Here is a 14,612-nt window from a genome sequence, read left to right as displayed (position 1 = left end):
ATTGAGTCTTCCTATCCATAAATATCTCTCCATTTATTTAGTTCTTTCATTTTTTTCCTCAGAGGTTTGTAGTTTGTAGTTAACCTCATATATATCTTATACATACTTTATTAAATTTATACCTTATTTTCTTTGATATGCTAATAATATTGTGTTTTTAATTTCAAATTTCACTTGTTCATTGCAGTTATATATTAACCTTGTATCCTGCAACCTTGTTATAATCACTTAAATCCAGGAGTTTTTAATAACATTTTTAAAAATTTACTATTGAAAACTTTAAATTTTTGTATAAAAAGTAGAGAGAATAATATTGTGAGCTCCCATAAACCCGTAACTCAGGTCCATAATTTGTTAATTATGTCCACATATGGACACATGTCCAATTACCCACCCCCAGTGGATTATTTTAAAGTAAGTTTCTGACATCATCTCAGGGAAGAACTTTTTAAATAGACATAAAATCACTAACCATAACAGAAAAATTTCATGTCAATGCATTATTACATTAAAATTAAGAACTTATATTTATCAAAAGGTACAGTCAAGAAATTTAAAAAAGGTCACAAGATTGGAAAAGAAATTTGCAAAGCAGTGTGATATAATATACTAAAGCTGAAGATGTGCATACCCTATGACTTTTTTTTTTTTGCTCTTTATTTTATTTTGGAATATAGCCAGTTAACAATGTTGTGATAGTTTTAGGTGGAAAACAAAGAGACTTAGCCATATATATGCATGTATCCATTCTCCCCCAAATTCCCCTTCCATCCAGGATATCACATAACATTGAACAGAGTTCCTTGTGCTATATAGTAGGTCCTTGTTGGTTATCCATCTTAAATATAGCAGTGTGTACATGTCAGTCCCAAACTCCCTAACTACCCTGTCCCCCATCCTTCTCCAACGGCAACCATAAGTCTGTGAATCTGTTTCTATTTTGTAAATAAGTTCATTTGTATCATTTCCTTTTAGATTCTGCTTATAAGGATGTCATACAATATTTCTGATATGTCTCTTTCTCTGTTTGACTTAACTTCACTCAGTATGACAATCTCTAGGTTCATTCATGTTGCTGCAAATGGCGTTATTTCATTCTTTTTAATGCTGAGTAATATTCTATTGTACATATATACTACATTTTCTTTATCCCTTCCTCTGTTGATGGATATTTAGGTTGCTTCCATGTCTTGGCTGTTGTAAACAATGCTGCAGTGAACATTGTAGTGAATGTATTCTTTTAGACCATGTGTTTTTTTTGTTTTTTGTTTTTTCAGATATACAACCAGATGTGGGATTGTGGGGTCATATGGTAGCTCTAGGTTTAGTTTTTTAAGGAACCTCTGTGCTGTTCTCCATAGTGGCTGTACCAATTTAAATTCCCACCAACAGTGTAAGAGGGTTCCCTTCTCTCCACACCCTCTCCACCATTTATTGTGAGTGGACTTTTTGATTATAGCCATTTTGACTGGTGTGAGGTGATATCTTATTGTAGTTTTGATTTGCATTGCTCTAATAATTAGTGATGGTGAACATTCTTTCATGTACCTCTTGTCCATCTGTATGTCTTCTTTGGAGAAATGCCTATGACTTAACTTCTGTTCCTGCATATACTCAAGAGAAATGCATTTCCAGGTACACCAAGAGACTTGTACATTAATATTCAAAATAATATTGATTGTACTGGCCAAAAACTCTAAGCACCCCAGTTGTCCCTCATTAGCAGATTAGATTAACAATGGTGTAATCATACAATAAAATATTATTTAGCAAAGAATAGACTATATTTACTTGTAAGAAGACACATAATCTTACAGGCACTGTAAAGGCACACACACATAAAGTGTTCAATTCCATAATTGTAATTTCATATATAATAACTCCATATATTTCACAATAAAAATTTTTTTAAAGAATTTATTAAGACAGATGGACTTAAACAAGTGTGCTATTTAGGTAGTATGTTTCTTACATTCGGAAGTATAATACTTAAAAAATCTAGTATCCACTTTGTGATAATTGTAACAACTATTTAGAAATAGAAATATTTATAATCAAAGTAGATTATTGATCCATAAGTCAGTTTAGGAAAGAAAAGCTGACATATTTAATTCTTATTTGCACGAAGGTTAATGAATGAAGAATGACAGATTCTGCAATGCTGTACATTATGAGAAAAGTCATTATTTTGTTGGAGACAGAAGTATGTAATTAGATTTGTCCTGTTCATTTCTGTGGTTTGAAGTATGGGGGATGAGTTGGGATAGGGAAGGAAGACATTTACTATTTTACAGTGCTAGAGGGAACATTCACAGAAAAATCTTTTATAATGACAAGTAGGATATCTCTTAAATCTAAACAGAAATTAGTTCTACCACATAGTAATTCTAAAAAAAAATTGCTCCTCCTTACTTTCCTTCAGCTTCTCAGGAATTCTGCCAGTTAGTGTGCACTGATCTTAGTAACTGGAGGTTTGTTTTACTTTTAAATATCATAGTTCATAAGTGTTTTAATTTTTTTGACTTATGGAATTGAGTTTCTTCCTGGACTAGCTATCAGAATTCTTGAAAATCTGAAGGACCATGAGGAACAGAAAATAGTTTAAAAAACAAAAATATAAAAAAACAAAAATAAAAACCTGTGCGTTCAACTCACCCAGTTCCTGTCTTAAACCCAGAACTATGGCATATATTGTAAGGACATCCAACAGTGATGATTCCATAAAATAGAAGAGCCATTAACTAGAGAAATATCAGCAAAACCTAAAAAGAGGATTTAACTTGTAAGAGAAACTAAAAATAGGCCCTTAGTAGGGGAAAGTATGTTTTTCTTTAGACGTAATGTTTTTCTTCAGACTCAGCTCACACAGATGCGTATTAGAAGACTTGATTTATTCACAGACTGATTTTCTGGTTTTTGGATTATCTAGTTTCCTTGATTATACACACACTTAAACACACACACACGTTTTTACTGGCTATCCATCTTTTAGACACACCACAGTTTATTTTTTACTTTCACAAAGGGCAGGAGGAGATTAACAAGTGGAAAAATGAAACTCAGTCAGTCCTTCTCACTACTTGGAAGTAAAGAAAAATTTAGCTAGATATTTTACTTTTTATTCTATTTTAGTGCCACTTTCCTTAAAAAAAACAAACTGAAAAGTTGGCTATAAGCAGATATCAAAATAATTGCCATGTGGCTTCATAATTTTCTAAATAACTATTTGAATTCATGTAATTCATGTGGATATATGTACAAAGTTTTGCAAATAAAATATTAGTTCAGAGATAATGTAGAATCAGCAAATAACATGTACTGATCTTAGTCATTGAAGATTTAGTTGAGTGTTTTTTTTTAATCACAATTTTTTAAGTGCTTTAATCTTTTCAATTTATGAAGTTGAGTTTCTTTTTTGAAACAGTTGACAGGATTCTGAGAATCTGAAGGACAGTATGCAAAAGGAAATAATTTTTTAAATTACTCATTTTATTTCATATGTGGGAATACTAATTCCAGACTAATGAGAGATGGCATTGAGACAGAAGAGGTTGGACATTAAAATCAATATTATTGCCTCCTGGCTGTTCTCTGGAATATATCACTAAGAAAATTTTGAAAGGTGGTGGACTGAATTTCCTATCTTCCATTCAACCAGCAAACGTTTTAAATAATGAGACCATTCAAGAACTTTTGGAACTTAAAAAATAGAAGCTTATTCTGTTGCATCTGCTTGAAACCTGGGAAAATCTACTAGTAAGAGTAAAGTAGAATTTAATTTCTTGCTTAATAAAAACCGTGACTTTCCATCAAGCTCTACCTTGAAAAATCAGAACTTATTCTTGATGTTAGGAAATTTCCCAATGTAAATGTCTATAAAAAGAGGTACAAAATACATCAGAATGTAGTTGAAAAAGCACTCAGAGGAGCAAAGAAAAAAATTAATCAGCTTTTAAGCCTAGATGACTTGCTTAGGAATTCCCTGCTGGCCCAGTGGTTAGAACTCATGCTCACTGCTGAGGGTGTGGGTTCGTTCAGTCCCTGCTTGGGGGGGAACTAAGATCCCACCAGCCTTACAACAAGGGCAAAAAACAAACAGAACAAAAGACTAGATGATCAATGAAAGCAGAAATAACAGAAAGGTAGAAAGCTGTTTTCTTTCATGAAAGACCCACTTAGCAGATTGGTTGTTGAAGTGTGGATTTTTCTGGACATTTAAGCTACATTAGTTATCTGAAATGGCTAAGAAGACCAGTTAATGAGACCGCTTACAACCCACTAAGAATATTTTTTAGGTTAGACCATTGTCAACTAGGATGGAGGCTTCTTAAATAACTTTTAACAACTTAATATATTTTAAAAGTGTTAGCATTTCAGAAAGCTATGGTAGAAATACTTAAAGCAAACTAGAAATCTTACAAAATGGCACTTTGACATAGTTGCCTTTCTTAATTTCCCATCTCTGATTTGCTTCCCTTCTAAGCCTGATTCCCCTTTATTTATACATAATCCCCCCACCTTTTAAAATTGGTATCTTATTTCTTACACAAAACAGTCATAATTCTTCCAAGCTTGGTGGTAAGTTGATAGAAGCAAGAATTACCACCTAGGAAGCTAAAGTTGGTGGCATCTTCAATTTTGAAGTTGTGAATACACTCCTAGGCTTTAGCAGTAGTTAGTGCCTGTGACAGTATTCTTTTCCTTGCACTCACATTTGTACAACATAACCCCCATCCCTATGTGTGCCATTAGTTCATGTGAAGAAAATGAACTCCACCATGTAGATTATTCTCAAAATTGGCATGAGAAAAAGCAGTTGCAAGAGACTAATTATTTTCTTTTAGGTGGTTGAGTACTGGCTGTGTTCAATCTAAAGGAGAACTTCAGATTCTTTAATTGTTCATGAGATAACACTTCTGGTACGTTGCCTCTGCTTATGAGTTTGCTTTTTAGTTTTTAAGAGGGAGTTGATACAGTTTGAGAAAATATGACAAGTGATTATCACACTTGTTAGGTTGTCTAGGGTTCTTCACCCCTGGTCTTACCTGCATTTAATTGGCTCATAAATGTATGGTCTGTCTTTGACCATGGTGAAATGTGAATAATTTTGTTATCCAGCTTGTTTCATGTATGTATGAGGAATATCAGGGAGTAATAACAAAAATCTGAGATCCTTGGAAGAAACATGATATACCACCTTTTTGTTGAAATAATGCAACTTGAGAACTGGTATATTTGATGAGTTACAGCACTAATGGGTAGCATAAAACTTGGACTCAGTCTTTGATTCTGCCGTAGGTTTCTTACTGTAGACTTTAGGTACTGAATAGTACCATAACTGATTTTTCTCACCATTGTAAAGTTAAAAGAAGGTATTTTGGAAGGGATCATATTTCCATCTTTCTCTTTGCTTGTCAGATCGGATGATATAGTGATTTACCATCATGTCAGTGAAAAAATACATAAACAATCTAAAACAATAGGTTTTTAGTTGTTAAATTCAAAGACACACATTCAGTAACCCCTGTGAGAATCCTTAGACCTACTCCATGCCTGGGCAGCTCCCTCTATGCTTCTCTCAACTGTAAGCAGCCAAGAATTTGGGGGGACAGCCTTTTCCATGAAAGAAACAATCTTCTCATTGATAATCAGATTGAATTCACTTCAGTACTTTCAGAGGGCCTTACCATGTCTTCATAATATTAATTCTGCTAAATATTTTTAGGTAGAACGCCAAGTAGTAAAGCTTTTAATAAACTCCACCTCATTTGTTACAGTGGGGGTCTAGTATATGCATTTGTTGTTGTTGTTCAGTCTGTAAGTCGTGTCCCATTCTTTGTGACCCCATGAACTGCGGCACACCAGGCTCCCCTGTTCTTCACTATCTCCCAGAGTTTATTCAGATTCATGGTTATGCTATCTAACCATCTCATCATCTGCCACCCCTTCTCCTCCTGCCCTCAATCTTTCCCAGCATCAGGGTCTTTTCCAGTGAGTTGGCTTTTTGCATCAGGTGGCCAGAGTATTGGAGCTTTAGCTTCAGCATCAGTCCTTCCAATGAATATTCAGGGTTGATTTCCTTTAGGAATGACTGATTTGATCTCCTGCAGTCCATGGGACTCTCAAGAGTCTTCTCCAACACCACAATTTGAAAGCATCAATTCTTTGGTGCTCAGCCTTCTTTATGGTCCAATTCTCACATCTGGAAATGACTGCTAGAAAAACTGTAATTTTGACTATACAGCCCTTTCGTGGCAAAGTGATGTCTCTGCTTTTTAATACACTGTCTAGATCTTTACTTCCAAGGAGCAAGTGTCTTTTAATTTTGTGTCTGCAGTCATTGTCTGCAGTGATTTTGGAGTCCAAGAAAATAAAATCAGTCAGAGTTTTCAGTTTTTCTCCATCTGTTTGCAATGAAGCGATGGGACTGTATGCCATGTTTTAGTTTTTTGAATGTTGAGTTTTATGCCAGCTGTTTTACTCTCCTCTTTCACCCTCATCAGGAGGCTCTTTAGATCCTCTTCACTTTCTGCCGTTAGAGTGGCATGGAATTACTGTATCATGATAATTATATCTTCAGTTATTCAAGGAGCCACCATATAGCTTTCCATAGCAATTGTATCATTTTACATTCCCACCAGCAATGTATGACTGTTTGAATTTCTCCACATCCTCACCAGTACTTGTTTTCTCTCTTCCTTTCCTCCCTCCCACTTCCCTCTGTCCCTTCCTGCTTACCTGCCTTTCTTCCTGCCATCCTCAGAGCTGTGAATATAATCAGAACTTTTAACCAAATTAATTATGAAAATACAGTTTGGTCTTCAGGTTAAATTATTAATTAAAAACAATTAGACTATGTTTCAAAGTTTTTTGAGATATGTGTTCAGTTATAAAGAAGACATAGAGATAGATGTCCAACAGACACATAAAAAGGTGCTTAACATCACTAATCAGGAAAATGCAGCCCAAACCATAATGTGATACTGCCTCACACATGTAAGAATAGTTATTATTAAAAAGACAAGAAAGAGCAAGTGTTGACCAGGAAATATAGAACTATTCATCAGTTCAGCTTCCGGTTATGTATCCAAAGAAAGCAAAAACATTAACTTGAAAGGACACATGCACCCCCGTGTTCATTGCAGCATGATTTACAATAGCCAAGATATAGGAACAACCTGAGTGTCTTCATGTGGTGGAAGAATGGATAAAGAATGTGGTGTGTATTTATACAATGGAATATTATTCAGCCATAAAAAGAAGATATTGCCATTTGTGACACCATTGATGGACCTTGAGGACATTGTACTGAGTAAAATAAGTCAGAAAATAACAAACCATATGATCTCATTTATATGTGGGATCTAAAACTTAGAGAGGAAAAGAACTCATAGATACAGAGAACAGATCAATGGTTATCAAAGATGTTGGGTGGGAGGAGGGCCAAAAGGTACAGTGGTATCTTTGGGTAAAGGGGGTCAAAAGGTACAAACTTCCAATTATAAAATAAATAAGTCCTAGGAATATAATGTACAGCATGGTGACTCTAGTTAATAATACTGTATCGCATATTTAAAAGTTGCTAGGAGAATATATCTTAAAGTTCTTATCACAAGAAAAAAGTTTCCCTTAACTGTGTATGTTGATAGCTATTAACTAGACTTTTTGTGATCAATTCACAGTATGTACAAATATCAAATCATGCTACATACCTGAAACTACGTAATGTGATGTTATATATATGTGTGTCAATTATACCTCAGTTAAAAAAAAAAAGAAAACTTGTTCAAGTCTGATTTGATACATGTGATAGTCAGACTCAGGTATTTCTATGTTGTCCTCATTGAAACATCTGTTGCCTGATTTTTTAAGCCAGTGAAAACAATATGTTTTCTAATGTTTATAAATATGTCAGTGATACTGTAAATAGCATACTTTATCCACTAAAACTAGTGTTGGTCACTCAGTCGTGTCTGACTCTTTGCAGCCCCTGGACTATATAGCCTGTCAGGCTCCTCTGTCCATGGAATTCTCCAGGCAAGAATACTAGAATGGGAGCTATTTCTCCTCCAGGGGATCTTCCCACCCCAAGGATCAAACCTAGGTCTTCTGCATTGCAGGCAGATTCTTGAACATCTGAGGTATCAGGGAAGCCCGCAAAATGTTCCTAAATGTGTAGTATTTGAAATAATTCCAAGGAACTTGTGAGATGGTTCCTGATAGAATGAAATAGATGATAATCTCAAGGGTTCCTCATATCCTTTATGAATCTTACCTGAGTATAATATTTAACTTCAGTTTTTTTCTTTAAAAATTTGTGATCTTTTATCATAGGGTAGGTGCAAAAGGATGAGATCTTACCTCATTTACCAACAGTGAAATTAACTAAATCTTAGGCTTACTTTGCATGAAAAAATAAGAGAACTGTTAAATCACTAAATATTGTTGGTAGGAATTAAAATTTATTTTCCCTATAATGTTGAGAGGCACTTAAGCTCCAGTTCATTGAAGCAGGATTTTTTTAATCTACTTGAGTTTGTTAGTATAAGTAAAAAGACAATATTAGCTGGTGAATAGACAAGTTAAGATGTTAAATTATTGCTTTCCCATTTTGGCAAATTCATGATTTAGAATATAAATACAAAATGGGCATTTGTACCCCGGGGGGCTGACCTGTCCAGACTGAAAGTCAAACTACAGGTTTCTTGCCTTGGGCTTCTGGTTGAGTTTGGCTGTTGGGCATCATAAGGCAGGAGACCAGAGGCAGGGAGGAGAGTGAGATAGGCGTATCGGTTCCCCTAGTCTTTGCCTGAAGGGTCACTGTGGTCTTACTGTGTCCTCTGATTAAAGGACTGTTATCCTATGGCCATCTCCACACCAGATGAAACAAAGATGAAAGAGCCTTCTGTCTCCGGATTCCAGTAATTGCTCCCTCCTTACTGTCTTTAAAACCTCCAGTAGCAATATACATGGCTGTTCTTAGCCAAGGAGTACTGTGCTCTCTCTTGTGGTTTCCCTACTCCCTACCAGCACCTTCGAAAATAGTCCCTTCATTAAACTCTCTTCACATTTCCCAGTCTCAGTGTGCTGTTTGTTTCCTGCTGAGATCCTGACTGAAATAGCTTCTGTATGTATTTTTAATCATTATCCCAACTGGTATGCCAGATAAACTCTAATAATACTTATGCTAATTTGGGGGAGGTGATCACTGAAAGTGTTTGCAGAACTACCCTTTGTTTTCATTGAGCTTCATTTCATCTAGCGTGTTGTTAAATGGAAAAAAATAAAAGGTGTTAGATGATGTATAAAAAGTTAATGATACCAATAGCTTATTTAAATATAGGTCCCAAAATGCTGTTTTAAGTATCCCCTCTTGGGATGGGATGGGGAGGGGGGTTCAGGATGGGGAACACATGTACACCCATGGCTGATTCATGTCAATGTATGGCAAAAAACCACTACAATATTATGAAGTAATTAGCCTCCAATTAAAATAAAAAGAAAAAAATAAAATTAAGTATCCCCTCTTAAGAATCTGCTGCCAATGCAGGAGATGTAAGAGATATGGGCCTGATCCCTGGGTCAGGAAGATCCCCTGGAGAAGGAAATGGCACCCGACTCCAGTATTCTTGCCTGGGAAATCCCATGGACAGAGGAGCCTCGTGGGCTACAGTCCATAGGGTCGCAAAGAGTCAAACACAACTGAGCGTTCAAGCACCTTTCCCTAAAAAAGATTGGTGGTTGGATTCTTCCCTAAGATTACTGATGTTCTTTGTATCATCTCAGTGCTCATTAATGTGTCTTTGAGAGAGGGTACAGTTGACCCTTGGATAATATGGGGGTTAAAGGTGCTGACCCCTGAGTGCAGTGGAAAATCCTTCCAGTTGGGCCTCAGTGTCCACAGTTCTACATCCGTGGATTCAACCAACTGCAGATTGTGTATGCCGAGGTACTTACCATTGAAAAACATCTGTGTTTAAGTAGACCTGGGCAGTGTTCAAGGGTCAGCTGTACTTAACAGCAGTCAAGTTATACCATCTGGATAACCTAAAGCAGTTCTGAAAAGGTTGCTCAGTAGTATTTTGGCTGTGTAAAATTTTCATCTGTATATACTATGTTTCTTTGCATTTAATAAAGATAATTCAGTGTTAACCGTATTAGGTCATCATCTAGAAAATTCAGGCTCTAAGTATTGAGTTTGTGTAAACGTAACCTGATCTTTCCTTTGGGTAACAATGACGAAACTGCCAGTATTACAGAGGTTAAAAATTAATTCACAATTCAGTGGTAATTGACAAGCGTACTTTCTCTTGGAATGACACAGGCTGTATTCATATCCTCTTTTCTACTTTTAGAAACAAAATACTGTTATCATTCTAATGTATAAATTATCAATATTCTGCAGCAACTCGGAGGTATTATATAAAACACATTATAAAGATTGAGCTATAAAAGAGGCTTTAATTAAAACACATCTGTAATAATACTAAAAGAATTTGGAAAGTGTACTAGAATATTACTCTATTTTTTTATACTCCCATCTTATTCTGTTCAGACTGCTCTAACAAAATACCACAGACTGAGTAGCTTATAAACAATAGAAATTTACTTCTTAGAGTTCTAGAGGCTGGAAATCTGAGATCAAAGTGCCAACATGGTCCAAGAGGGCCTTCTGGGTTGCAGACTTCTTGTTGTGTCCTCACATGGTGGCAGAGGTCTCTATGGAATCTTTTTAATAGGAACACTGATCCCATTCATGAGAATTCTGCTCTCCAAAGGCCTCACCTACTAATACCATCACTTTAGGATTTCAGCGTATGAATTTGGAGGTGAAAAGACAAACATTCAGACTATAGCAACCCCTTTTCTCAAATTTTCCCCTTTTACTTACTTTGTTGAAATTTGAACTCCCAAAGTACTCCCAAGTATGGTAGCTTGGATCTGCAATGTTGATACCACTTGAGAGTAAAAATCTCAGGTCACACATCAGACTCTTGAATCAGAACCTGCTATTTAACTTGAGATTCCTCCAATGATAAGTATACACATCAGAATCTGAGAAGCACTCTAGCTATTTCCTGGGATCACATCTCATTAGAGTAAAACAAAGTTGTCAAGTGTAAAAGCTGAGGTAATTTGTTGATCACATAGTCATGGGTAAAGAAACTGATTAAATTCACAGATAGCCTTTTCTTTCTAAGTGCAAACTCTTGTCTATAATTTCTTACATTGAACTAAGTTCTCCCATTTATGCTATTAATATAAACACTGGTACATTGCTTTATCATATATTATATTGGGAACACAAGCAAATAGATTTATGAAATTCATAGTCTTAAGAATGTCATGTGTGTGTGCAGTCTAGAAGTCTAGAAGATGGAAAGTACTTTTATGTGTGGTTATTAATGTTATAGAAACTCTCATTCTCACATTTTCAGATTTGTTAGTGTTAAATTTTACCTTGAGCTATTTACTTACAGTATTTTTAGAGGGACTTTTATATTAGGATAGTTAAAGATATCAAGGATTACTGGACAATCTAATATAATTGATTTCAATATTTGTCTCAAGTTGTGACAATTTCTACTAAAATCAAATTTAATTTCACAATTTGAATGCAAAGGTAGTTATCAGGTATGTAGTAGAATTTGCAAAATAACAACTAAGTTCTGTTTAGTTCTTAGCTCTTTATGGGAGAAAAGCAGCTAGTATTGGCCCTTACATTTTGCAGGCTGTTATGTTAGTTTTGGACCCTGTTGAATATATTTTTCTTTCTCATTCTTTCAGATTCATCAGGATTCATTTTTGATTTGCAATCCAATACTGTACTGGCCCAAGGAGGAGCTTTTGAAAACATGAAAGAAAAGGTATGTCTATTTACTGTGGATAGGAAACTTGAATGTCTTGTTAAAATTTAGGTACTAATAAAATAATTGGCTACAAAACTCATTAAGAAAGTGAAAATTAAGAACAAAACTGTATGAATGCCATGGTATATCAGAGAGTAACTCCCATGAAGGTTTTGAGGAATCAGAGCCTGTAAGTATGAACAATTTTCTTTACACGTATACATATGCATATATTTATTCTAAATTCTCTTGGACATCTTAATATTAATTAATACAACAGTATATCTATGGCTAAGTGTGTCTCTCATTTGCTAACATTCTTTAAGGAATAGTCTGGGTAGGATCGTCCCATTCACTTGAAGAGGATTTTTAAGACCACGAGACTTGAGGGCAGGAAGAGAAATTTTCTAAGTAACATATCTTTGGAAGGGAACCAGGTTGTCTTTAGTATATATAACCCTTAATGAGCTATATTGAGAAAAAACATAAAACAAAAGCTTTACATGTGTTCTCCATTTCATTTAAAAAGTAAATCTTTGATTCTGGTGTCATAGATACATATTGGTTCAATAATATAAACAATGTTGCATTTTCAGTTATGAGAATTTTGCCTTTATCTTTGAATCTGTAAGTTTTGCCTAAAGCCCATTTTCTAGTGATCGTGGTAATTTTTTGCTCATCTCAAAAATGTATATTATAAATTCACCCTCTGTGAATTATAGATTATATACCATCCCACTTGTATAGTTTTAAGCCTGAAACAAAAAAAAAAGTATAGAATGACATGAAAGCAAGTGTACTAAAAAAGACTTAGGTCCTAATACAGGTTCTGCTAATAACTTGAACAAGATTCTTTACTCCTCTTCATCTGTAAAAGGGCTTCCTTTTCGAGCAATATGTAAAATGGTTACAAATACATATTGAAAATGATATACATCATTTTAAATGCATAGCCGAGGAATTCCCCGGTGGTCCAGTGGTTAGGATTCCATTTTCATTGCCGAGGGCTGAGCCGAGGGCTCAGACCCAGATTTACTCCTGGGTCTGGGAACTAAGAATCCTGCAGGCTACATGGCCTGGCAAAATAAGAAAAAAAGCATAGCTAAACCCAAGAAGGGGTATCCCTAGGGGCCAAAAATAGAGAAGAAACTGAAAAGCTGAGTGGTGAGCCGGAGCTGAGTAACTCTGATGTGTTTTGCCAGTCTCAGTAATAAATGGGTTTTTACCACCCAAGGCCCCAGATTTCGCTCAAAGCTTGTTCTGGGTTAGAAATTGGAACTGAGATCTTATATAAGGTTGAGATCTTGAAAATGTTTCATCTTCAGGGAAAGGTAAACTAAAACAAATCTTCCCACTGACTTTGAACACAGTATTAATATTCTTACTGTAAATGTTCAGAGGAATATATTTAAGAAGTAAAAATAAACTCAACTTTCTTCATTAGTAGTAATATTATATTCTGTAATTATTTTATAATATTATAGAATAAAGCAAATCAAGAAATATGTTAATGTTTTTAAGAGCTAAAAATTTTCAGTTTAGAGAAGAGAAATACATGTTTAAAAACCACTTTATAAAAAGTCTCTTTATAAAAAGTCTCTAAGTCCACTGGTTAGGACTCTGTGCTTCCACTACAGAAGGCATAGGTTCAGTCCTGCATGCTGCACGGTGTGGCCAAAAAAAAAGAAGCGCCTTTTAATATTACATTTACAGTATAAATTTATGTTGTAAAAAGCAAAATTTCCTAGTTCTGTTCACTGAAAGGACCTAGAAATAATCACATCCTAGTATTAGGTTGGTGCAAATGTAATTGTGGTTTCAGACTGTGAATTTTAAATCATTGTAACTAGGCTCAAATGCATCTTTAATCAAAATAGAAACCATTTCAATCAATACATTTTTGCCAACAAGAAGTAAGCTTGTTTATTTTTATAGTGTAAAAATCCATGCTTCAGGAGCCAATGAACTCTTGGAAAGCATTCTCTGCCTCTTGCTGGTTATGGAAGCATTTTCCCTGCAAAAGTTGTCAAGATGCTTGAAAAAGTGGTAGTTGTTTGGCAGATGAGGTAAAACTCCATAGCCCAATTTTTTAACTTTTGAAGCAAATGTTGGTTGTGCGAGGTGCAGTCAGGCGTTGTCATGGAGAAGAATTGGGACCTTTATGTTGACCAATGCTGGTTGCAGGCGTTGCAGTTTTCAGTGCATCTCATCGATTTGCTGACCATACTTCTCACATGTAATGATTTCGCCAGATTCAGAAAGCTGTAGTGAATTAGATGTGCGGCAGACCACCAAACAGTGACCATGACCTTTTTTTGGTGCAAGTTTGGCTTTGGGAAGTGCTTTGGACCTTCTCGGGGCTTCCCAGGTGACGCTAGTGATAAAGACCCCACCTGCCAATGCAAGCGAAAACCTAAGAGATGCGGGTTCGATCCCGGGGTTGGGAAGATCCCCTGGAGGAAGAAATGGCAACCCACTCCAATGTTCTTGCCTGGAGAATCCCATGGACAGAGGAGCCTGGCAGTCTACAGTCCATGGGGTCGCAAAGAGATGGGCACAACTGAGCGACTAACCCTTTCACTTTTCTTTGGTTTTGAGAAGTGTTTTGGAGTTTCTTCTCCATCCAGCCACTGAGCTGATCAATGCTGGTAGTTGTATAAAATCCACTTTCTGTTGCACATCACAATCCATTCGAGAAATTGTTTGTTGTTACACGATAAAAAAGGATGACACTTCAAATCAGTGGTTTATTTGATTTGCTAT

At 35.6% G+C, this 14,612-nt stretch overlaps 1 protein-coding gene across 5 annotated transcripts in view; it reads left to right on the top strand.

Annotated features, from left to right (window-relative positions):
- SPATS2 (spermatogenesis associated serine rich 2) overlaps window positions 1–14,612 on the top strand; it is a 168,901-nt gene that overhangs the window by 114,466 nt on the left and 39,823 nt on the right. For all 5 annotated transcript variants that reach the window (XM_061128460.1, XM_061128451.1, XM_061128477.1 and 2 more), the window contains one exon: window positions 11,788–11,867. In XM_061128460.1, coding sequence (XP_060984443.1) covers window positions 11,788–11,867 — 80 coding nt within the window. The remainder of the gene's footprint in view (window positions 1–11,787; window positions 11,868–14,612) is intronic.

The sequence above is a fragment of the Dama dama genome, chromosome 3 (assembly GCF_033118175.1).
Source record: "Dama dama isolate Ldn47 chromosome 3, ASM3311817v1, whole genome shotgun sequence".
NCBI lineage: Eukaryota > Metazoa > Chordata > Mammalia > Artiodactyla > Cervidae > Dama > Dama dama.
The sequence above is the reverse complement of the archived record's forward strand: the minus strand, read 5'-3'. Positions and strand labels throughout refer to the sequence as shown.